Source organism: Conger conger, chromosome 7 (genome assembly GCF_963514075.1).
Source record: "Conger conger chromosome 7, fConCon1.1, whole genome shotgun sequence".
Taxonomy (NCBI): Eukaryota; Metazoa; Chordata; class Actinopteri; order Anguilliformes; family Congridae; genus Conger; species Conger conger.
Genome location: NC_083766.1, coordinates 47,546,034 through 47,569,258, shown reverse-complemented (window position 1 = coordinate 47,569,258; position 23,225 = coordinate 47,546,034). Strand labels below are relative to the sequence as shown.

Below are 23,225 nucleotides of genomic sequence, written 5' to 3'. Positions count from 1 at the left end.
GAGGAAAGGCCAGGGAGGAGTCAAGGTTGGGTCGGGGCAGCATCGCGTGGACCACGGAGAAAAGAACGGGAGTTGTATGTACGAACGAAGGAGAAATAGGGTCCCGATACAAAAGGAAAAGGGATAATATGAGGAAACAGAAGACAAGAGAGTGAAAGATCAAAAAAAGAAACTGAAGAGTTCAAGAATGAGAAGAAACAGAATAATGCAACATGGAATTTCTTGCTCTGAAGGACAAGGAAAGATGGATTGTGTAGTCTGTACTACAGAGGCCTGTATTTTCTGCTAACTACTGCCTAAATGTGGTTTCACTAATGAGCAGATCTTCAAATCAGTTACTAGATGAGCCATAACCAGCGGAGCCTCTGACCCTTCTGGGGCATTTACATCTGATTTCACCGAATGAAACGCTGCAGAACAGCTTGTGACCTGGACAGTGTGGACAGACTGGTGTTGGCGAGAGTGAGGTTCTCCATACCCTGGCAGCTGCTCCCAGGCTGTAGCCCCGGCTGCGCTCCTCTCCCGGGGGGTCGGAGTACAGGTCCTCCTCCTCCTCCTCCAGGATGTCCGACAGGTCCGAGCCCCGGCTGCTCTCCGCCGGGTACTCGCTGAGCGGCTCCATCTGACCCGCCGCGTAGTCCTGTCATTCAGGGGCAGAAACAACAGCTTATACACACACAACACAACACCATGGAAACAACCGTTTAATTCCATTAACATCACAACTGACTGATACGGAATGTTAATTAAAAATAAAAAATTCAACAGTATTTGGTTGCTGCAAGCATCAAATGTTTGATGTCTTCAACACATGTCAGTATAATTAGAGGCCAGCCATTCCGACATAATTAAAGTGTTAAATGACCCATAAATGTATCAATTTCATTCCTGTCAATGTGCGGCCTATATCTGCTTGTTATTATAATCCATTAAATTTGACTCGCTCCACATATTTTTATAGTCTAGCCTAACTACTGTGCACTTCCTTCTGTATAGGATTGAATTGGACTGTCTGCTCATACTTAAAAAAGGAAAGTTCACTGTAAGTGGACACGTCAGGGGCTTAGTGCTGCAAATGCAGCGCTCTCCTGACTGACCGAAGTGGCTTTCACTCACTACACAGGAAGCAGCCACGCGTCGATGAGATTAGCAGAACGGCAAACCTGGCGTCTCTTTGCGTAGCCGCCGTCGTGTCTCTGCCGGTCGGGGTCCAGGAACTCGTCGATGGACACCAAACGCCCGGTCTGCGAGCTCTCGTCCTCCGTCTCTGACTCCAGCGGGGAGGGCTGCACGGGGCGGAGAGGGTGGGTGTCGGGTGGGTTCAGGGGGTCTGGCTCCGGGACGGCCTTGGGGGCGGCGGGAGGGGCCTGGGAGGAGCTGGTGAGCGGGGCGCTGGGCTCGGCGGGGGTCAGAGTCTCTTCCAGGAATTCGGAGATGGACACGGCCGGCCGCCTGGCTCCCGGGCTCTCTGGGGCTTTGCCGAACTCTAAGGCCTCGTCGGCACCGGACGGCACGGCCACGCTGACCTGGAGCAGCAGAGGAAAGAGCGGTCATACTTTAGAATAAGGGTACATGAACTGGCATTAACCATCTAGTTGTTAATTTTGAATTAATGATAAAAGCAGAATTAATGCAAAAAAAAACCCCACACCTTTTATAATACATATGAAACCTTTCAGTCTCGAGTGCAATATGGCACTACTGCAAAATCCCAAGAGTGCCATATGATGTGACTTCATACCTTTTTCAACCAATCAAAATGACTGCTTTTTTATTGTTTTTGAGCCCCTATTGAAACCCAACCCAATTTTCTCAACCAAAGCCAACCAATGCCAACCAAAACCAAGACCTTAGGGTCATATTGGGGTTGGGACCGAAAGGGTTAGACATGAGCTCTCATTGGTGCTAGGATTACCGTGAGGTTGCTGCGGGGTTGGGACGGGGCGGAGACCTCGTGCGTGATGACAGGGACGTCTGCGTCAGGGACGGAGGGGTCCGCCCAGGCTTTGGCGTAGGAGGGCTCCGCCTTCGGACCCCCGGCGAGCGCCTCTAGTGGCGGGGAGGGGAGCAGCACGGGCGGTTTGGCAGAAGTGTCGCCTGTCGGTGGCGGGGTGACACGGGGGGTGGGGTCCAGGGAGGCGCCGATGTTGGAGGCGGCCGGCAGGGACGTTTGAGGAGGGGTCACGCCCGTCGCTATGGCGATAAGTTTGGGCTGGACTTTGATGGGCACAGAGTCTGCTGACTCCCCGTGGGGGGACATGGTCCGCACTGTCAGCTCGCTGGCCGACTTGAGGATGTGCATCTGGGACGGGCCCAGCAAGGCGCTGCCCGCTGTCGGGGACGACACCTCTAACACCTGGGAAGGACAGCAGATACCACTCATTCAGTCACGACCGTGTACAGTGGGTAGGGTTTACCACAGCCAGGCTGATTTTAAATTAATTTAACATTTAACAACATCTAAATGTCAATTTGAATTTTCTTATGAATATGCAAATACAAATGCAAAGATGGCACTCCTAGAATCAACTCTAGACCTTTTGCAAGGTCTTTTGTGCATGAACTAATGATGAAACACACCAGAAACCAAATTACTTCTGATCCCCTCAAATTCGTACACAGTTCCGCCATTTTGGATGTAAAAACCTACAAATTAAAGCTGAAAGTCTGCACTTTAACCAGAGTGATTGTTTCATTTCAACTGTTTGTTTGCTAGAGTAGAGAGAGAAAACAAGAAAAAAAAAAAAAATGTGTCACTGTCCAAATACTTATGGACTGCACTGTACATGTATAAGGTGAAACAACATAGAAATACTACATCGTAATAATAGACTGACATACACAGAGATATACGTTTCCTTTAAGGCTCCATTACCTTTCTTAGTAAAAGTCATTATTTGCCCTTTAAAAATCTTCCCTTGCTCACACTGGTATGGCTTTCAAATATAAATCAGATTTTACCTTTAAATTGCAAAGGAGTCAACAGTAAATTCATTGTACATTTCAACCAGCATATCCAAAGGTAGAGCATGAAACACAGCACCATATTTACAGGAGAATGCCTTTACATAACAGCATTTACTGTAGCACAGTGGTCCTCACTCCCGGTCCAGGAGAGCTGCAGTGTGCTAGCTTTTGTTTTTGCCTTAATATCAGCAACCAATATCAGACCCAAGAAACCAGGTGAGGTGAGTTAACTGGAATTAACTGCTTTAATTAATCAATTAAGTGCTGAGTAACAACAAAAGCCAGCACACCCTGTGGATCCCCATTTTACATTACATTTTACATTTTAGTCATTTGGCAGACACTTTTAATCCAAAGCGACTTACAAGTGCATAGGTTCTTCCACAAGTGAAAGCATCACATCCATAACTAGGAAAATACACATGAAATGCTGTTCTAAACATATAGTCATCATAAGTGCCATTTTTTTTTTTTGGGGGGGGGGGGTTAGACAAGGAGGATAGGGATATCAGAAAAGGGGGGCGGGGGAAATCAGGAGGGAGGACTAAGGTAGAGTTTGAAAAGGTGACCAGGAGTGAGGACCATTGCATTACAGCCTTGAGCAGTTGCCCTTATCCAGAGCATCTCAGGTTAAGCACTTTGCCCAAGGGTGCAAGAGCAGTGCCTGGGAACGGAAGCGGCATCCTTTGAGCTACAAGCCCAGTTCACTAACCCCTAATGCAACATCGCTGCTGCCTGTGTAATCCGTGCAAAGACAAATCTCCCATCTCAGGGTCTTAAGGTCCACGTGTAACAGTGTGCAGGATCATCATTCAGTGGGTCAGAGAAGTGTTACGCAAAGAAGTAACAATTCAAACACAAAGCCAGATACCACATCAGCAGGTATATGAGTTTCTGACCTTTATCAAGTGATAGCTACAATATCTTCACTTGTGATATTAATACGGAAATACACAAAATTACCACAAATTACTGAAAATAAACATGACCTAGAATCATCTGCCACATGTACGATTGATCATTTTTCCTCTCCCTTTTGTTTGTGCTACATGCAAAAGGTTATCCAAGACTGAAAGTCTGAGTATGCCAACATACTTTGTGCAGTATGAACTGTATTTTGTGTTTCCTGTCAGTCTCTTTGCAGGGCCTCTGCCATCAATATTGAAACGTGCCAAGACAGAAAAACCACAATGTCACGGAACGTCAAAACTCACAGCGGATAAGGTCTATGAAAAAGTCAGGTGCTTTTTTTGACAGTGAAAAACACTGAGGATTATTTCTGACTGCTGCACTCTAGCAGATACAGAGGGGAACCAAAAGAGACACCATTCTATTGTCAGTGATGAATATAAAAGTGGATGAATGAACTATTGCATTATTGCTGAATAGCCTGACATACAGTTGGCGTACTAAAAATCCTGACCATCAGCTCATACACTACAACTTTCTACACAGTACATACTAGAACACCTAGAAACGTCACATCATGACGCTCGCTCATTCTCTGATCTGTGAGTTGTGCCCTCAGGGGAACGTCGGCACCTTGCACCACTGCAAATCAGTTTGAAAAATTCAGTTTGAAAATATTTGATCAAAAAAAAAAAAGAGTAGAAGGTAGTAAAATGACTACACTCAACACTTTACATTTGGAAAGAGACACTGCTATTTATTTATTTTTTTAAGTAAATTGAGCACCATGAAAACACGGGTACCTTGTAGTCCGCTGTATCAGGGGGACGCATAACGCATCAAATCTCAGCAAAACTGTCCGGACGGATAGATAGGTGAGTGGAAACATACCCTTGTTCCATTTTTGGGTGAACTTCCCCTAGCCCTAGCTCTGAGAATAGGCACATGAGATTCCCTGCAGTTTAACTGCTGGACACTTACTTTGTCCTTATCGGCGAAGATGGTGTAGCCCGTTACCCGGACGCCATTGGAGGTGCCTGCAGCGTCGATGGTGACGGGGAGCCAGCTGATGAGTGCGATGCCAGGGGTGGGTCCCAAATCCAGCTGCACATCCAGCGGGGCGTCAGGAGGACCTGGGAAAGCACAGAGCACCGTACACATTTCACTGCCCAGCAGGGAACACTGACACTATTCACTGGGTGCTCAAAAGCAAAAACAGCTCAAGTCAACTTTGCCACACTGTAAGCAGGACAGCACAGCGGTGGGACGCAATAGGCTGCATTCTGCAATGGTATAAGGGGCTAATACCATTACTCAGGGGGTAAGACGTGAGTTCAAACAACAAAAGTAGCTAACTTTAGCTAATGTTCGCCAACATACATTAATTCTTTTATTTCATTTCAAAATGTATCAGTATTTTGCCCTTTATTTTGTTGCATTTCATCACAGTTTGCTTAATTTGATTGGTTTTTGGTATGCCTTCTAAGAGTTTGAGAAGGTAGTGTGCGGCCAACAAAAATGGCTGATGCGGAAAAAATGACAATTTCAGCTTGCTAGCATTGTTAGACCATAGTCACATCCATTTGTAGTAAAAAGGCTTGGCGAAATAAATGGAATGTAACATTCATAAACGCTCGAAAGTAACTGTCTGCTGCAAACACAGTTTGCAGAGAACGTTCACAATACTGAACACACATCTGGTAGCATTCGGCAAGGGGGAGGACGCTCACCTGCCATCAGCGTGGTGAACGAGGTGGTGGCGCTCTTGTGCTCCCTCCGCTCAAGGGGCAGTTCCCAGGGGGTGCGGTGGGGCCTAGCCTCCACCTTCACCCGATACTGCTTGTTGGGCTCCAGGTTGCTGAGGCAGAGGGAGTAGCTGCTGGCCCTGACCAGCTCGCACTCCTCGTCGTTCAAAGACACTACGTGCACGTAGTTGCTGTTGCTGGGCAACCACGCCAAGTTGGCGGAGGTGGCGGAGATGCAGTCCACCTTCAGCTGGGCGGGGGCCACGCTGACGTCCCTCCCCACCAGCAGACTGCACTGCAGCTGGTCCGAGCTGCCCTTGTCGGTCAGGCTCTGGACGGAGACGCGGTAGGACTTGAGCCCGACATCCAGCCGCTCCAGGACGGCCTTGGTCTGGGCACCGAAGGGCACGTTGAGCCGGAGGTCCTCGTCCACAAAGACGTTGTAGCTCCAGACGCTGCCCCAGCCGGCGGGCACCAGGGGCGGGTCCCAGCCGATGATGACGCTCTTGGCCAGCTGTTTGATGAGGGTCAGCTTTCGCGGGTAAGGCACGGAGTCCACGCCCAGCTCCTCTGCGTCGAGGTCCAGGCCATTGGCGAGAGGTGCCTGGGCCTTCTCGGGCCCGGGCGATGGCGGCAGCGGCTCTGCCCTGCCCGAGCTGTTGAGGCTGAAGCGGAGGTGCTTCTCACTGTGGAGGCTGCTGTCCTGGAAGGAGCTGTGGGAGAGCTCGCCCGTCTCCGGGGGGTGCAGGCTCATCATGTCGTCGTCGGAGACGCGCTCCACAAAGTTGGAGGGGACCAGCCCTCTCCGTCCGTCCATCAGCTCCCCTGGAGGGGAGGATGATCATCAGACATGCCAGTGTAGGACTCGCCTCCCAAACAGCCTTTCCTTTTAATGTTTAACAAAATGACCCAGGACATTTCCTCACCTTCGTAGAAGCCATCGTCATCCATATCGCCATAGACATAGATGTACTCTCCGGCTGTGAGTGGGAGTTCTACTTCCGGGTTGTCATTGGGACCGTCGTAGGGGTTGTAGCTGCACACATCAAGTCAGAAACCGAAAACATGAAAGAGCAACCAAACACTATTCTATTATGAGCAAGTGGTTTTAAAGTGGGGGCAGGGGGGCCTCGGTCTGTAGTTATCCTCGTAGAAATGGACTACACTGGAATAAAATATACCACAAAACTGAAAATATATTTTTATTGAAGAAATAAGTCAACATATTTACAATATATTAGACACATTAGCAATACATTGATTATGTAAGGGTAACCTGCAGGTACTCTACCTGTATCTGGCAATGAAGACCTGTAGCTTAGCCGCGACTCTGCTCCCTGGGTATGGAATTGGGGAAACATCGATATCCAGCTCCTCCACCTCACTGGCCGTGTCGACCTGAAACACACAATCAACATTGCAGCTACGCTTCAGAGAGCAACAGCTAAACCAATCCTCCACACAACTAGGCACTCAGCATGCTCGTCTGCATTAGCATGGATTACGTCTTCACCCTGGGTCAGTGCTTTCCACTCTACATGTCCACTCGCTAACAAGCCGGCATAGATGCTACAACTAAAGAAATGTGTGAGGCACAGAACAGACAGTTTCTAAATATATCTACAAAAATTAAAGGGCAATAAGAGCAACATCTATTTATAGTTATTGGGAAAACTTTCAGGATAATCACTTGCAGCTACTACAACCTTCATAATCCACATCAGTCAATGGATTATCATAATAAATATGAGTGGAATGAGAGGTCATTCCCCCTTCGTTTGGTCACTTTCATTCATGTCTACCGCCGAGGGGCAAATGGATGTTCCTGAATATATATCCTGTTATCCGTCTCCATCAAGATTTACCAAACTAATTTGGAAAGCTGCACTTGTGACATTGGGGTCACGCTGCACAACCTCATTTCTGCTTTTGTTCCTGTAATTGCACATCAGGCCCACATCAGATTGCTAGATGAGGTTTTTAAACCCATCAAGCCCAGGCATAAATCCACAGTACCGGGCTGATTGCTTGCGCCTTTGTAATCCATACATGTGCCTGTGCCCTGATGCATGGAAGTAGCAATAGTAGTAGTAATAGTAGCAACGGCAGCACTGCTAATAGTAGTAGTAGTAGCAGTACAAGAAGTAGTAGCAGTAGAAGTAGAAGCTGTAGAAGTAGTCGCAGTAGCAGCAGTAGCAGTAGCAACAGTCATAGTAGTAGCAGCTGCAGCAGTTGTAGTACTAGTAGCAGCAGCAGCAGTTAGTAGCAGTAGAAGCAGTACTAGTAGTAGCAGTAGTAATAGTAGTAGTAGCAGCATTACTAGCAGTATTAGTAGTAGCAGTACTAGTAGTAATAGCAGTAGTAGCAGCAGCAGCAGCAGCAGCAGTAGTAGTAATAGTAGTAGTAGCAGTATTAGTAGTAGCAGTAGAAGCAGTAGTAGCCGCAGTAGTAGTAATAGTAGTAGTAGCAGTAGCAGTAGTAGTAGTAGTAGTAGTAGTAGTAGTAGTAATAATAGTAGCAGTAGCAGCAGTACTAGCAGTATTAGTAGTAGCAGTAGTAGTAGTAGCAGCAGCAGTACTAGCAGTATTAGTAGTACCAGTAGAAGCAGTACTAGTAGTCGCAGTAGCAGCAGTAGCAGGAGCAACAGTCATAGTAGTAGCAGCTGCAGCAGTTGTAGTACTAGTAGCAGCAGCAGCAGTTAGTAGCACTAGAAGCAGTACTAGTAGTAGCAGTAGCAGTAGTAGTAATAGTAGTAGTAGCAGCATTACTAGCAGTATTAGTAGTAGCAGTACTAGTAGTAATAGTAGTAGTAGCAGCAGCAGCAGCAGTAGTAGTAATAGTAGTAGTAGCAGTATTAGTAGTAGCAGTAGTAGCAGTAGAAGCAGTAGTAGCCGCAGTAGTAGTAATAGTAGTAGTAGTAATAGTAGTAGTAGCAGTAGCAGCAGTAGTAGTAGTAGTAGTAGCAGCAGCAGTACTAGCAGTATTAGTAGTAGCAGTAGTGGTAGTAGTAGTAGCAGCAGCAGTACTAGTAGTACCAGTAGAAGCAGTACTAGTAGTAGCAGTAGCAGCAGTAGTAGTAGTAGTAATCATAGTAGTAGCAATAATAATAGTAGTAGTAGTAGTATCAGTAGTAGTAGTAGTACCAGTACGAATAGTAGCAGTAGAAGCAGTAGTAGCAGTAGCAGCAGCAGCAGCAGCAGCAGCAGTATGAATAGTAGCAGTAGAAGCAGTACTAGCAGTAGCAGTAGTAGAAGTAGTAGTAGTAGTAGTAGTAGTAGTAGTAGTAGTAGCAGCAGCAGCAGTACTAGCAGTATCAGTAGCTGTCAAATAGAAACAGGAAGGGCAATACGAGCCCTGAAGCCCCTCCTCCTCACCTCATGTGTGGGGGACGACTTGCGCGGGCTGTGGGGGAGGGACTCGGATTTGGGGGTGAGGTGCTTGGAGTCAGACTTGGGGGTGCTGGAGGTGGACCCTGACTTGGTGCTGATGGTTGGCAGCTCTCGGTGACGGGTGCCAGGTGAGCGCTCTGCCCGGCCTGGGGCTGAGGTGTGGTGGGGGGCCGCAGAGCGGGGGGCTGGCACCAGGTCTGCGGGAGAGAGGGGGAGCACCCACAGGAGTTCACCACGGCTCCAACCCAAACACAACACGCATGAGTGCTCCCATTCAGCCATGCTTATGTGAGGTGAACCACGACTCATCTTTCAGCTCCTTACAGACTAGAGCTCTGACCAGGACCAGCCAGCTGCAGGGATATTTCATATTTAATGCGATTTAACAGACTAATGTTCTTCATGTCATTGACGTTTATCAGTAAGAGACCCATAGAGTGAATGAAATCATATTCGCAGCAGCAAGGGAGCCCCAGCTCAAATGACCTCAAATCATTACATAATCTGATAAGGTTAGCACTGCCTTACAGTAGGCAAATGGCAAACTACTGACAGCTGACACCGCCCTGGGTTTGTAATCGCTTCTGCAGCCCATACACACAGATTTTAGTCTGAATATGCAGCTAAATGTTCACTCAACCCAGTTAGAAACATCCACGGTCCAACTGATAAAATGTTGCAGGGAAACCCTCCCCCCCTCTTCACTGCAGGCTGAGCTGTAACCTGTGATCAGAGTCCAGCCCAGTTGGATGAAAGACTCGGCCCGTCTACCTCATAAGCAGTGCACCCCACCTTTCCCGCTGTATTGCCACCACGACCTGGAACACTGATGCTGAGGGCAACACAACCAGCAACTGCGGTCATCAGGCACGCAGGCCGTTGCAGTGTGGAGGAGGTGCAGATACAGCACTCTGTCATCGTGATCTACTCGTGCACTTTCTAAAAACACACAACCGAGGGGCTTGACACAGTCATGCAGTAACAATGGTGAGGTGGTGGGGCAGAGTTAATTAACTGTATTAACCGTGACTACATCCCCCAATAGTGCACCTAAGCAGAGCAGAGTGACAGCAAGCCCATCCCCCATACCCTTGTGTGAGAGGCACGCCTCATTACTTTAGCTAGAGCTTATACCCTGCAGAGAAAGGTCACAAAATTGACCCTCCCTCCCTTCCAGACTCCAGAAGGCGATATCTCCCAGACTGATCAGATCCCAAGAACCCAGCGACTCTACAAGCAGAACGAGGTGGAATTTAAACACAGCTAACTAAAAGAGAAACTTTCCAATTTGAGATGGCTTCCTGTGTCACCTTCCTTGCACATAAATTCTGAAATGAAATCTGACTTTCTGATAATTTTTCTAGTTTGTATCCTATGCTATGTGTAGTCCAGATAAGGGTGGGGTGAACTCTTTGAGACTCCGGTCTGGGGTCAGTGGGGCTTATAGCCTACCTCTCTCCCCGCCCAGCCCGACCCCATTGGTCAGGTGGGACAGGCCAGGGTTCGGGAGTGCGGAGCTGCTCCCGCCCGTGTCCGTCTTGCCGGTGTGCAGGCGGAACCTCTCCAGCTCCTGGGACAGCAGGCCAAACTGCTCGCTCTGACTCCTGCATTTCTCCTCCAGGTCCCGCACCTTGGACTGTGGATCAGGAGGGGGTTTAGAGCGCAGTCAGTCACTTCTCTTCTCAATGTTGGGCCTAAGCCAGTGGCGTCCAACCTCATGTGAAAAGAGCCAGTGTAGATGTAGGTTTTTGTTGTCGCCCGGCACTCAGAGACCTGATAGTACTCGATTGAAGAAGAACAATATTTGTTAATTTGTTGAATCAGGTGTCATAATACTGGACTAAAACAAAAACCTGCACCCAAACCGGCCATTTTCAGATTAGATTGGACACCCATGGCCTAAGCAGTGAACCAGGGGCCCTACTTGTTGTCAATGCATTTTAAATGGGAGCAAAAACCTGGACTAATAATGTAACCCTTATTTTGAGACTTACTGCATATTACAACAGTGATAATACACTAAAAACACTGCCCAATACACAAAAACAAACAAAACATAAATGAGCACTACAACAAACTAGAAAATGGAGCTAAATGTAACTGAACAGCCCCACTTGTAAAGGGCAGGAGGGAGGGAATAAGTGTGCAGTATAGTGAGTATAGAAAGAAGCTGAAAGTTGGTACCTTCAGAAGCCAGTAACTGTTTTGCTTAAGGGTGCACACTCGCACGCTCTCAGCTTTAAAAATGCCTATGGGGCGTAAAGGCAGCCTGAATGCGTGTCTATAAATGGCGCCTGGTTTCACTTCCTGATTCTGACGCCGACGAGCTGTAACTTCCTGATAAGCCGAGGGAGCAGGCCACACAGACCAACTGTTTTACCATACCCAACTCGCACGCACAAAGCGCCGCTTCCTGTTCAAACCTGTCACCTATCCTGTTCAGCCTCGACTGCACACAGAGTCTGCACAGTTAAAACAGCACTGAGCAATTCTGCATGACACAAGCCCCAAAGTGTTATCGAACAAAACAAAAAAATGCTGACCTATGGGATCTTCGTTTCCCAGAACTGTAGCGTTTGTAATCGGAATTGGCACCGTTTTTTAAAAGACGCTGCGGCGTTGGTCTGTGAAACACACTAGACTGCTTGACCGCTACCCTTCTGTAACCCCAATGCCACAAAGTCCAGCCCTGGACCTGTTGGTCAGGCACCCTGGCAGCGACAGGCTGCTGGAGCTGCCTTTGTGCACCACCGGGTCACATTAACGATTAACCGAGGAAACGACTGCAGCAGGAATTCAGATAGCAAGAGCAGGCCTCAATCCAAAAAAAACTGCGATTACATCCCGCCTCTCTGTACTATACCTCACCTCGGGGACCAGCATGCATTCTGCTCACTGGGGAATTATGGGGGGGGGAGTTCATGAAAGGGGGCAGAGTACAGTTATACATGTATAAGTTCACTGGTCAAATTTGAGCAGCAAAACCCTATGGATTTAACACCTTGCCAGGGACTACAGTTCAAAATTAGCCAGCTGGGTAAAACTGCCGCATTTACCTTAATGTGCATTGTCCCCATTTCAACTAACCGAACACACTAAACTAAACTATGGTGGTGAGATGGAACCCTCTCCCACAACGTGCACTGAAAAGAACAGCATCCACATTGCTGCCCTTACCCTGCTTATGATTCTCCTCTACAGACTACACGATGCAGGACCTGTGGACACGACTCACCCTGAGAGGAAGCTCTCTGTGCTGTGGTGGTGCTCGACACACCAACCGGCTTGTGACATGCCGCTACAAACCTCTAATCCCCAGCCCTGCAAACTGCCCAGGTCTACTTATTCATAGTCCTTAATCACCCAGACACATCAGCAGATGTGAAGGGGGTCTCTTCCTGCCCATGAGGGATTACTACAACAAACACACATTAACTCTGAAGCTCTGAACGGCACACCTTCGCTCTGACATAAAGGCGTCACATGCTACACTACACTACAACCATCGTAACTGCAGCGTTGTAGCTTTGTAGCTTTGTATGTGAATCAATGCCACCAGTGCTGCCATCAACCACAAGGAAAGTACTGCTCAGCTATGCTGGCTGGCTTTCAATTCCTTTCCTCACATGCTACATCGTTGCTATTCTGCAGCCAGCATCTCAGCAAGCGAGGCCTTTTCAAATTGTGTTTTATTTTGAAGCAAGGTGTAGGCTTACTCTACTAGGAGGGGGTAGGTATGAAATAACAGGATGTCGTATGTGGCTGATACCTGCATGCAGTCCAGCGTATTCTGGTTAGCAGCAGATCAAAGCGACCACAAAAACAAAAGAAACACACACAAAAAAAAGGCGGGAAAAAAGGTGAGTACATGCATGTAACATTCCAAGTCGAGGAGGGGAGGGGAAAAAAAAGGTTAATAGATCAGACACTGCAATCAAAAAACTGGGGTTATAAAATGTCAAGTGACATCAAAAAAATGTCTGCGTCCTCCGGGCTCCGCCCCGCCCCGCCCCCCCCCCCCATTTCCTGTGCGTTTGCGGCGAGGCGCGCCCTGCATGAGCGCACTGCTGGGAGCAGACCTGGCGCTCAGTGCACACGACCGCACAGCAGGTACCCTCTCCTCTCTACACGTGTGAGTGAGAGAGCCCCTCTACAGCACTGCTGTTATATACACTCAGTGAGCACCTTATTAGGTATTTTAGACTTATTGGTCTTCCGCTGCTGTAGCCTATCTACTAAGAGGTTTAATGCATCGTGTGTTCAGAGATGCTCTTCTGCATACCACTGTTGTAATGTGTGGTTATTTGCGTTACTGTCACCTTCCTGTCAGTATGGCCCGTCTCCTCTGACCTCTCTCATTAACAACGCATTTCTGTCTGCAGAACTGCTGCTCACTGGATGTTTTTTTGTTTTTCGCACTCGAGAGACTGTTGTGCGTGAAAATCCCAGGAGATTATCAGTTTCTGAGATATTCAATCCACCCTATCTGGCACCAACAATCATTCCACAGTCACTTGGATTACATTTTTTCCCCATTCTGACATTTGGTCTGAAAAAGCTGAACCTCTTGTCCACGCCTACATGCTTTTATGCATTTAGTTGCTGCCACATGATTAAATGGCTGATTAAATATTTGCATTAACAAGCTGATGTACAGGTCTACCTAATAAAGTGCTCAGTGAGTGTATATGCTGCATGATGCTCTGAATGAGAGTGTCCGCTACGCTGACTGATTTTAACATGAGGTGATACTGCATATGCACCATAGTCTCAACTCAATAACATTCAATGCTAGCTAGCATGGTGGTAATGGCCACAATTATTAAGAAAGCCATGAGAAAAGATCCAAAGTACAGCTGAGGTTATAGCTCATATAGTTGATAATTTTTTCACTTCATAGGGTAATATTGGCCATTTATTGAAGATTCAAAAGGCCACACTCGTTTTTGTGATCATCAAAAACATTTTTGTCTGCTCTGTGCAAGCTCAGGTCGGCCTTGGGAGCACATTGCTGGTGACACAGAGCCCCCTGGAGGAATAGAGGCATTTTAATGATGCAGGTTTAGAGAGCGAGAGACAAAGAAAGAGAGAAGGAGAAAAGGAGAGAGAGAGAGAGAGAGAGAGAGAGAGAGAGAGAGAGAGAGAGAGAGAGAGAGAGAGGAGTCCAAACAGGAGGGGAGGCGCTGTACTGTACCAGCTCTCTCTGCAACACTAGCTGGACCAACTCCTACAATGAAACACACACTTCATTTACCCAGCTGAAGCAGAGCTCAGGGAAAATAAAGAACACAGGACAGCACCTATATGCTTGTTCAGGCAGTGGCAAATTATCAACGCAATTATGAAGTGATGCAGTTTCCATTGTGTTATTACTGTCTACACAAACCTGTGACAATCATTTACATTAACATCCAACATTTTCCTTATATAGCCAATTCAACTTTAGTTGAGAAGCTATATTTTGCAACTTTGCATTGTGGAAATGGAAACTGCCTGAAAATTGAAATTAAAATAAGCCATTTAAATTGCACTGTAGCATGAAGTAAATGCCAGCACAAAGCCGTGTTCAGAGAGCTTATTGTGGTCTTATGAAGCATTATAGCTCAGCTGAGACAGCAGAGGTAATGAGACTGATGTGTTTGACAATTAAAACAATGGAAGGCCTTCAATACTAAAACGGCATTTAAATGCACAAACTGAAACACTTAAGCAGAACAGCAACTATACCAACAAAGGAAGTCCGCTGTTTCGGGGAGACAATGACAAGAACACACAGAGATACAGCGCGTGCACGCACACACGCACGCACACACGCACACACGCACGCACACACGCACACACGCACACACGCACACACGCACACACGCACACACGCACACACGCACACGAGGGTGGTATCAAAGTACAGCCTGCTGCTTTGTGGAGACATACAGACCCACACATTCTAGGGCAGTCACGATGACCTAAAATTGCTGATTTTAAATACATATTAGTTTGAACATATTACAATTTTGTTAATATTAAAAAAAAAATTACAGTAACGGCAAAAATAACCACTTATAATACCTATCCATGTAGTGCTAGATATGTCCACCAGAGGGCCAAAAAGTATTGCAAAAAAAATTTCCAACTTAAACTAATCTTATTGGCCCTTTAGGCATGTGAAAAATGCATAATGAATGAAAGAAAACCGCAGGCTTTAAAAAATATAATCATATATATATATATATATATATATATATACACATATACATATATATATATATATATATATATATATATATATATATATATATATATATATATATATATATATATATATATATATACATATATATATATTTTTTTTTTTTTCACGCTCGAACATGGGAACCAGTATACGTATTTGAATATGGTTTGAAGTTTTAAAGGAAATGTGACAGCCCTAACCATAGACCGACAGACACAGAGAGACACAGACAGACACAGACAGACAGACACAAACACACACACATCTGACACCAGTTGGCATCACTCCTGTGCAGTCCCACTGGCTGTCCCTGTGGATCTCCAGCTCTTTCCTGGAGGCCCTGTTGGTGCCTTTGCGGCTCTCAGTTTCTCTCAGACTGCTCCAGCTGAGTGCACTGAGAAACTCCATCTATATTTCATGGCAAAGAGCTCAGCTCGACTCACCTCAAGCATCTGCACGACCCCCTCATGTTCCCTCTTGGCAAAAAACTGAGCCTGTTGAAGCACAAAAGGACACCATGCAGAGTAAGAGCACAGGAGGAGGTCATACATCCAGATTAGTATTACATCATGAGAGTGTTTCTCATACTGTCCACGCCCTTCCCTCGGACGAGAGGAGTGGTGGGACGGGGGGGCTCACCCGCTGTAGCCGCTTGATCTCATCTTGCTTGAATTTGAGGATAGCCAGAGCCTGGTCATGGTCCAGTTCCAACTGCTGCCGTCTCTCTGCTACCTCTCGCATATGCTGAGAAGGGGAGAGGGAGGGAGAGAGAGGGGGAGAGAGAGAGAGAGAGAGAGAGAGAGAGAGAGAGAGAGAGAGAGAGAGAGAGAGAGAGAGAGAGAGAGAGGGGGAGAAAGGGAGGGAGAGAGGAGAAGAGAGGGAGGGAGAGAGACAATGAAAAAGACAATGAGAGGGAGAAAAAAGGGCATCAAAGAGAAACCTAAAACAAATGTAGAAATTCAGTAGCTGCTTTAAAGCTGAAAATCGTGTCTGCATTTTTAATGGAAATAACCAATATTTCACAATGGCAAGACTCATAAATGCTGAGTCACTCCCATATGGCCAAGCCTAATGAAGGCTGATTTACACCAAAGCTGAGAGTACTGGCAAGCATAGGAAGGCACAGACACAGACACAGACGACAATTCCCCCCCCCCGGCCAGGGAGGAGCGAGTCTGTACCTTTAGGACCTGCTCTAGGTTCTCCAGTTTGGCGCGGAGTCTCTGGTTCTCCTCGAGCACTGAATTGCGTTGAGCGGTCACTTCAGAGAGGTCGTCCCTCAGAACCTCATTCTCAACCTGGATCTGGGGAGGCATTAGTGAAGGCCCTCTATTACTGCTAGGAGGAACTGGAGCACCCCATTGACTGCACTAGCACACGCACACACACACACGTGCACGCATGCTACATACACGCACGCATACAAACAGAAATTCTACTCGTCACACTTTTTAGGCCTTAACCAATGCCTCTGCGAACTTATACCATAAAGCAGGGATCTTCATTCCTGGTCCTTGAGAGCCACAGAGTCTGTTGGGTCAGCTGAGTTAACTGCGTAATCAACTACTTTAATTGATCATTAAGTGCAGAGTACCAAAGAAATAAACAAATAAAATCACAGACCCTGAGGCCCACCAGGACCAGGAATGAACCCCACTGCCTTAAAGCATAGTATATTCTAATAAATACCAGACACAGCATTTTTTACACACAAAAAAAAGCAGCCAGCATCCAGGAAGGTGACCAAAGTTCACAAACAAAGATGAAAATCTCAACAAAAACAAAAAAGTGTTGACTCCTTTTCTGGGCAGCATAGCCTCACCTGGTCGAGCAGCTGTGCCTTCTGCCTCAGGTGATCGGCCTGCTCCTCTAACCGCTCATTTCTGCTCTGCTCATCCTCGAGCCGGCTCTCCTGTCAGGGACACACAGCCGCAGTCAGAGCTTCAGCTCACAGGCCTTACGCCAGCACGCCAGGTGCTTAGCTTAGGGAAGGACAGAGCTTACAGAGTCTGCGGTCAACAGAAATGAATGGGCACACAGCTAAATCTGGCGACCAGAATGATTAGGTTAATTCTGTGCTTTTATGCTGAAAGAAGAGCTAAATGCAGGGGGCAAAATATCATTATAGATGTAAATATCTTGTAAAGATTACCACGGGCAATGACCAAGATTGTGAACCACAACAGAACAATTACTAATTTCTTTGAGCCGACTTTCGGGATCTGACATTTGTGTTGTTCATTGATCATAATATTTACACAGCTGTTGGTAGCACTGGGAGATTTAAAGAGAAAGCGAAAATTATATGAATAAGTCAAAAAATGAGATGCCATGCTCTAACTAGTTTGCCCAGCATGAGTAATCAGAAAAATAAATCACACCTTGGGTTTTGAACGGCAAAACATCATATGCAGCTTATTTCATCCTGCTTCTGTTACAAATGTCATAATAAAATTTTGAATGACAGACATGTATTGTGTTATTATTGTGAGTTGGCATATTGTAGTGAAAACTCTTTATCAGAAATAATTCATGTTTTTAAAATGAATTTATCTAAAACAGTCACGCTCTCCAATGACACAGCATTCCATAGGCTACTGCCTGCACTGTATGCTGTATCTGCTAAGAATCATCATTCAAACTCAAGTCCATTTCAAAACCAGTTTTGCTAAGGCTTTCACTATTCTTAAGTAAATCTGTAGGTCACATTTATAAGGCTCATGAATTGGCATTAACTAATGTAGTCATTAAAATGAATTAATGATGGGCAAATCTAATTCAGCATGGAATTAGCATTTGTTAACAACTAACATATTTGTTGCATGATATTTATAAATTAGCAAACCATATGATCAACTCATAATTAGTTAACCATAAACAAACACTTTGACCTTTTCATTCCAATATGAATTGGCAATAACTAATGTAGTTTTTAACATTAATTAATGATGTACACTGATGATACATTAACAGAGCTTTACACATTAACTTCAAAGTAGTAGTTAGTTAACAACAAGAGTAGTTCATGCCAATGTTGTAAAGTGTCACCAATCTTGGACACTGCAGCAGGCCACTGTGGTGAAATGCTGGGAAGGGGATCAATTATGTGGCAGGAGTGAAGGATACGCCTTATAGTTCAGCAGAGGAGACTCCTTACCAAATCCAGACATCTCTTCTGCCTTTTTCTTACTTCATGCTCAAGGCTCTCACATTCTTTCCTCTTCTTGCTCAGTTCACTTTCCTGGAAACACACAGTGGGTTACTAAGCTAGAATATGGACCTCTCATTACATACATAACTGGTTATAAAACTTTTTATGTTGGGGACTCAAATTTGAAATATTTTTTAGTATCGAGAACCAAATTTGAAATGTAGTACGTTCCGGGGACCCGTCAAATATACTCTGATGCCTGTAGCCTCTGACTTGCATAGTGGTTAAGGTGAATGAATGTAATAATACTGAACATGCTAGCATAGCCTAGCATACTACAGACTCATTTTGGGACCCGCCTCAAACATATCCGCGGCCCATTTTGGGTCCAGATAGTTTCTGAAACACTGAATTAGATGAACATAAAATTACCCAGATGATAAATACATGCAGCTACAGCAAAAGACTGTTTGCGACAATGCAATTTGTCTGGTTTGAAAAGATCAATTCATTTTCGTTCCGACCTTTGACAGGAAGGTATTGCAAAGCTTAGCATCCTTTAATTATTCTAAATGCAGCTTACATAGTTTAGCAAAAAATAAAAATCTGCTTATTTCAGGGTGGAAAATAATGACAGACTGTATTACTGGAATATAGATGCAGTCCAAAATTTGGCTAATTGCAGACTGGGATCGGATTAAAATCGGGCTGGTGCTTCCAGGGTAAAACAGAAAGAGCAATATCGATAATTAAAAGCCAACCGCTGCCTAAATCCTGCAGGTATGGTTTGGCTGTAACACTGACTCAATACACCGTGATTCCAGGGAAACAATCAGCATTAGTATTCTTTTCCACTCCAGTTTATGCTATCCAGTAACAATATGTCTTCTGTAAGCACCAGACATGTATATGCAATTATAATAATCACATGGTATTCAAAATGACTCGGTTTGACAAATGTACTTATTATCATGCCCGTCACGCGTTTCTGTTCAAGCATAACTGAGATGATGGAATACAGCATAACTACACTGTGAAGGCAGTTCTGCCACTTCATTCTTACAAAGTTGTCCCCATGTCAAGTCTCATATGCAGAATACCAACAGTCAGATATCTTGAAACATTCTTGTGTCGTGGCTCACTAGACCCATGACATTACGTACAGTTATTTAGCTGACACTTTTATCCAAAGCCTTTCACAGAGGATTAGAATAGGAATGTGGGGTTAAGGGCCCAACAGCTGTACAGAACTTATCGTGGCGACACCTGGGGCTAGAACCACCAACCTTCCTAGTCATGTACCTTAGCCACGAGGCTACAGGCTGCCACCCAGATCTATACACAGTAGGGTTTCCCAGGTAAACAGATGGCGGAGGGGGAAGTGCCTCAGAGGATAGGCAATGGTGGAGCGACGTGATGAGCAGCCATATTCAAACCATACAGCCTGAACCTGACCTGGTGAAAACATGACTACACCATGCTGACTTTGTCCAATAGCACATATTTATTGAACGGTTGAACATGAGCTTATGGAGATCCAAATGAGTTTTTATAGATATTTATTTATTTTATTGGCGGAGCGGCCTGTGAATTCAGTGGTGGCATAGCAACGCGACAGTTATTGCTACCTGGGGGAATCGCACGGTGACCTCAGTGACATGGTGACTTCGCCCTATTGGTGCAGTGCTCCGAGGCCTGAGGGAAGGGGGGAAGCTGAGAGGATTTGAGTGACGGCTGAGACCCGGGAGGGACTCTCACCAGCAACTGGAGGTGCTGCTGCTCCTCAGTCTGGTCCCCGTGCGGCTCCTGGACCTCTGGCGGCCGCTGCTTCACCTCCTCCTCCTGCTCACCTCGATCCTCCTCACACTCGGCTGGGGCTTCATCCACTACAGGCAACGGGGTCTCTGGGGCAGCCTGGGATGGGCCGACAGGGGAGGGAGAGAGAGACCCGCAACGATCATATCATCTGGCGTGCTGGTTATCAGACCCAGGACAAAAATACGGAATCGATTTTGGGTTTGAGGCACTCGACTGATCTTGTCTGGTGCAATTGAGCAATTTCATAGGTTCCGATACACCAGACGTGCTCAGTAAGGCGTAGAAAAGTATTTAAACCCAAAACTACGTATTTGATATTACCAGCCAGAGGAACAAGACTGGAACATGGAAATACACAGTTTTTACTAAAGAGAACCACCCCAACAGACTCAGTCTACACACTCTGTCACTCTGGTTTTAACAAATAACCTGAAACACGATTATACTTTCGTGTACACAAGATTTTAGAGGTGTTTATTTACACGTCAGACCACAGAATATTCTGCACAACCACATTGATTTTAAAGAACATTCTAGATTTTCCACAGCAGAGTACAGTACAAAGACATTTTTCTCCACTACAGCACAAAGACTTTATGCATCACCAAAGCTGCAACAGCCTTTTTCTCAGCAACTGTGGAAGGCCTAAGATCAGTGAAGTTCGATGAGTGTTATTGGACCAACTTCAGAGGACTTTGATAGGATAGGAAAGGAAAGACACATTAGGTAATCAATTAGTACATGTTCCTTTCCTTCTAGAGTTGTATTGACAGTTCCAGTCACGTCAGATATCAGAGTGGAGTACGGTTCGTACACAACTGCATATACACTCACTGAACACTTTATTAGTTTATTAGGAACACTATACTAATACTGGGTAGGGCCTCTCTTTGCTCTCAAATCAGCCTCAATTATTCATGGCATGAATTCCACAAGATGTTGAAAACATTCCTTTGAGATTCTCTTCCATGTTGACATGATTGCATGAAGCAAATTCTGCAAATTTGTCAGCTGTACATTCATGCTGCAAATAACCCGTTCTACCATATCCCAAAGGTGTTCTATTGGAGGTAGTCATTGATGGGTACATTGTGGTGAAGAAGGGATGCACATGGTCAGCAACAATACTCAGACAGACTTGCATTCTGGCGATGACTGATTGGTATTAAGAGGCCCAAAGAGTTCCAAGAAAACATTCCCCACACCATTCCACCACCACCAGACAGGACTGTTGACACAAGGTAGATTGGCTCCATGAATTCCAACAGCCTGGTGCCAAATTCTGACCCTACCGTCTGCCTCAGCAGAAATTGAGATTCATGAGACCAGACTACGTTTTTCCAACTGTCCAGTTTTGGTGAGCCTGTGCCCATTGCAGCTTCAGCTTTCTGTTCTTGAGTGACCGAAGTATAACCCGACGCGGTTTCTTGCTTTTGTAGCCCGTCCGCCTCAAGGCTCGACATGTGCATTCTGAGATGTTTTTCTGCTCACCACAATTGTACAGAGTGGTTATCTGAGTTACCGTAGCCTTCCTGTCAGGACATTCTCAGTTACATTACATTACATTATTGGCATTTGGCAGACGCTCTTATCCAGAGTGACATACAGTTGATTAGACTAAGGAGACAATCCTTTCCTGGAGCAGTGCAGGGTTAAGGGCCTTGCCCAAGGGCCCAACAGCTGTGCTGATCTTATTGTGGCTACACCGGGATTAGAACCACCGATCTTGCATGTCCCAGTCATTTACCTTAACCACTACGCTACAGGCCGTCTCATCAACAAGACGTTTCCATACGCATAACTGCTGCTCACTGGACGTTTTTTGTTCTTCTGCACCATTGTAAACTCTAGAGACTGCGTAAAAATCCCAGGAGATCAGTTACAGAATACTCAAACCAGCTCGTCTGGCACCAACAATCATGCCATGGTCGATCACGGAGATCACATTTCCCCCCCATTCTGATGGTTGATGGGAACATTAACTGAAGCTCCTGTCCCATATCGGCATGATTTTATGCATTGCATGGTTTAACTAGGTGTACAGATGTCCCTAATAAAGTGCTTAGTGTATATAAAAGATGAATCCCATCACTGCTGGTTTGCTCCGTTAAGGGGGAGTGTTGCCCTATTGTTGGCTATTAGGGGCTAGCGTGGGAGCGGGATCACACATCTCCTTCCTCTTTGACCTGCGTGGTTAAGAGTTGTGCGCTTCTAATTTTAGTCGCTTGCGCTCACGGTCGAGCTGCGCTCATGGCCACCGCTCCCCGGGTCACGGCCCAGTAACGAGATAAAGTGGTCAATGCCGAGAGGGGGGTGGGGGTCGCCAACTGGGAGGTAGGGGGGTAGGGTCACTCATGTAAGCCAGGATGCCTTACTGCAGAGGTCGGTGATGTGGAAGGCGTCTAAAAATACCGTCTTTAACACTGGCCCTTACACTGATCTTATTGCTGCACTCGATGGCTAAACCCCCCCAGCCCAGCCAAAGCCCCTGCCCCCGCAACAGCAGTGAACTGTGAATCTGGAGGGTCCTCCTCAGCTGCCGAGGGGGGCAGCCCCACACTGCAAAAAAAGTCTGTCTTAAGTGTTCGTGTTCTTACAACCTCATTTTTTTTCTTTATCAAATTGAAAATTAACTTGTTTTGAGTTACCATTTGCTTGACAAGTGAATTTTTCTTACCCCACTGGCTAACCTTGAAATGAGTCAAACAGTCTCGCCTCATTGATGGTAGTTGTTCGGAATAAGATTTTAAGACTAAATATAACCACAACAATGAAACTAAAATAAATATATTTTTTGGTTTTTGCAGCTTATTGAGAGCATCAATCCAGCAGCCCATAGCCACTAACTAACTTTTAGATGCAGTGCAGAGGTCACACGGGCCTCATGTTGAGAGGAGGGAGAGGGCTGTTCTCCAGGTTACGGTGCACTTCCTCAGGTTTCCTGTGAAAGTGATGGCTTATGGACAATGACCCGTTTGGCTCCACTGGGCCTGTGGCTCCTTCCCACAGCTCATATC

At 46.0% G+C, this 23,225-nt stretch overlaps 1 protein-coding gene across 1 annotated transcript in view; it reads right to left on the bottom strand.

The window, feature by feature from the left end:
• LOC133133295 (peripheral-type benzodiazepine receptor-associated protein 1-like) overlaps positions 1-23,225 on the bottom strand; it is a 108,172-nt gene that overhangs the window by 13,453 nt on the left and 71,494 nt on the right. Inside the window, exons 8-22 of the mRNA XM_061249402.1 lie at positions 20,149-20,304; positions 18,397-18,480; positions 17,062-17,151; positions 16,421-16,543; positions 15,879-15,983; positions 15,683-15,733; positions 10,463-10,646; positions 8,996-9,207; positions 6,913-7,019; positions 6,548-6,657; positions 5,607-6,446; positions 4,858-5,009; positions 1,916-2,356; positions 1,164-1,526; positions 479-640 (exon numbers count right to left, since the gene is read on the bottom strand). Coding sequence (XP_061105386.1) covers positions 479-640; positions 1,164-1,526; positions 1,916-2,356; positions 4,858-5,009; positions 5,607-6,446; positions 6,548-6,657; positions 6,913-7,019; positions 8,996-9,207; positions 10,463-10,646; positions 15,683-15,733; positions 15,879-15,983; positions 16,421-16,543; positions 17,062-17,151; positions 18,397-18,480; positions 20,149-20,304 — 3,180 coding nt within the window. The remainder of the gene's footprint in view (positions 1-478; positions 641-1,163; positions 1,527-1,915; positions 2,357-4,857; positions 5,010-5,606; positions 6,447-6,547; positions 6,658-6,912; positions 7,020-8,995; positions 9,208-10,462; positions 10,647-15,682; positions 15,734-15,878; positions 15,984-16,420; positions 16,544-17,061; positions 17,152-18,396; positions 18,481-20,148; positions 20,305-23,225) is intronic.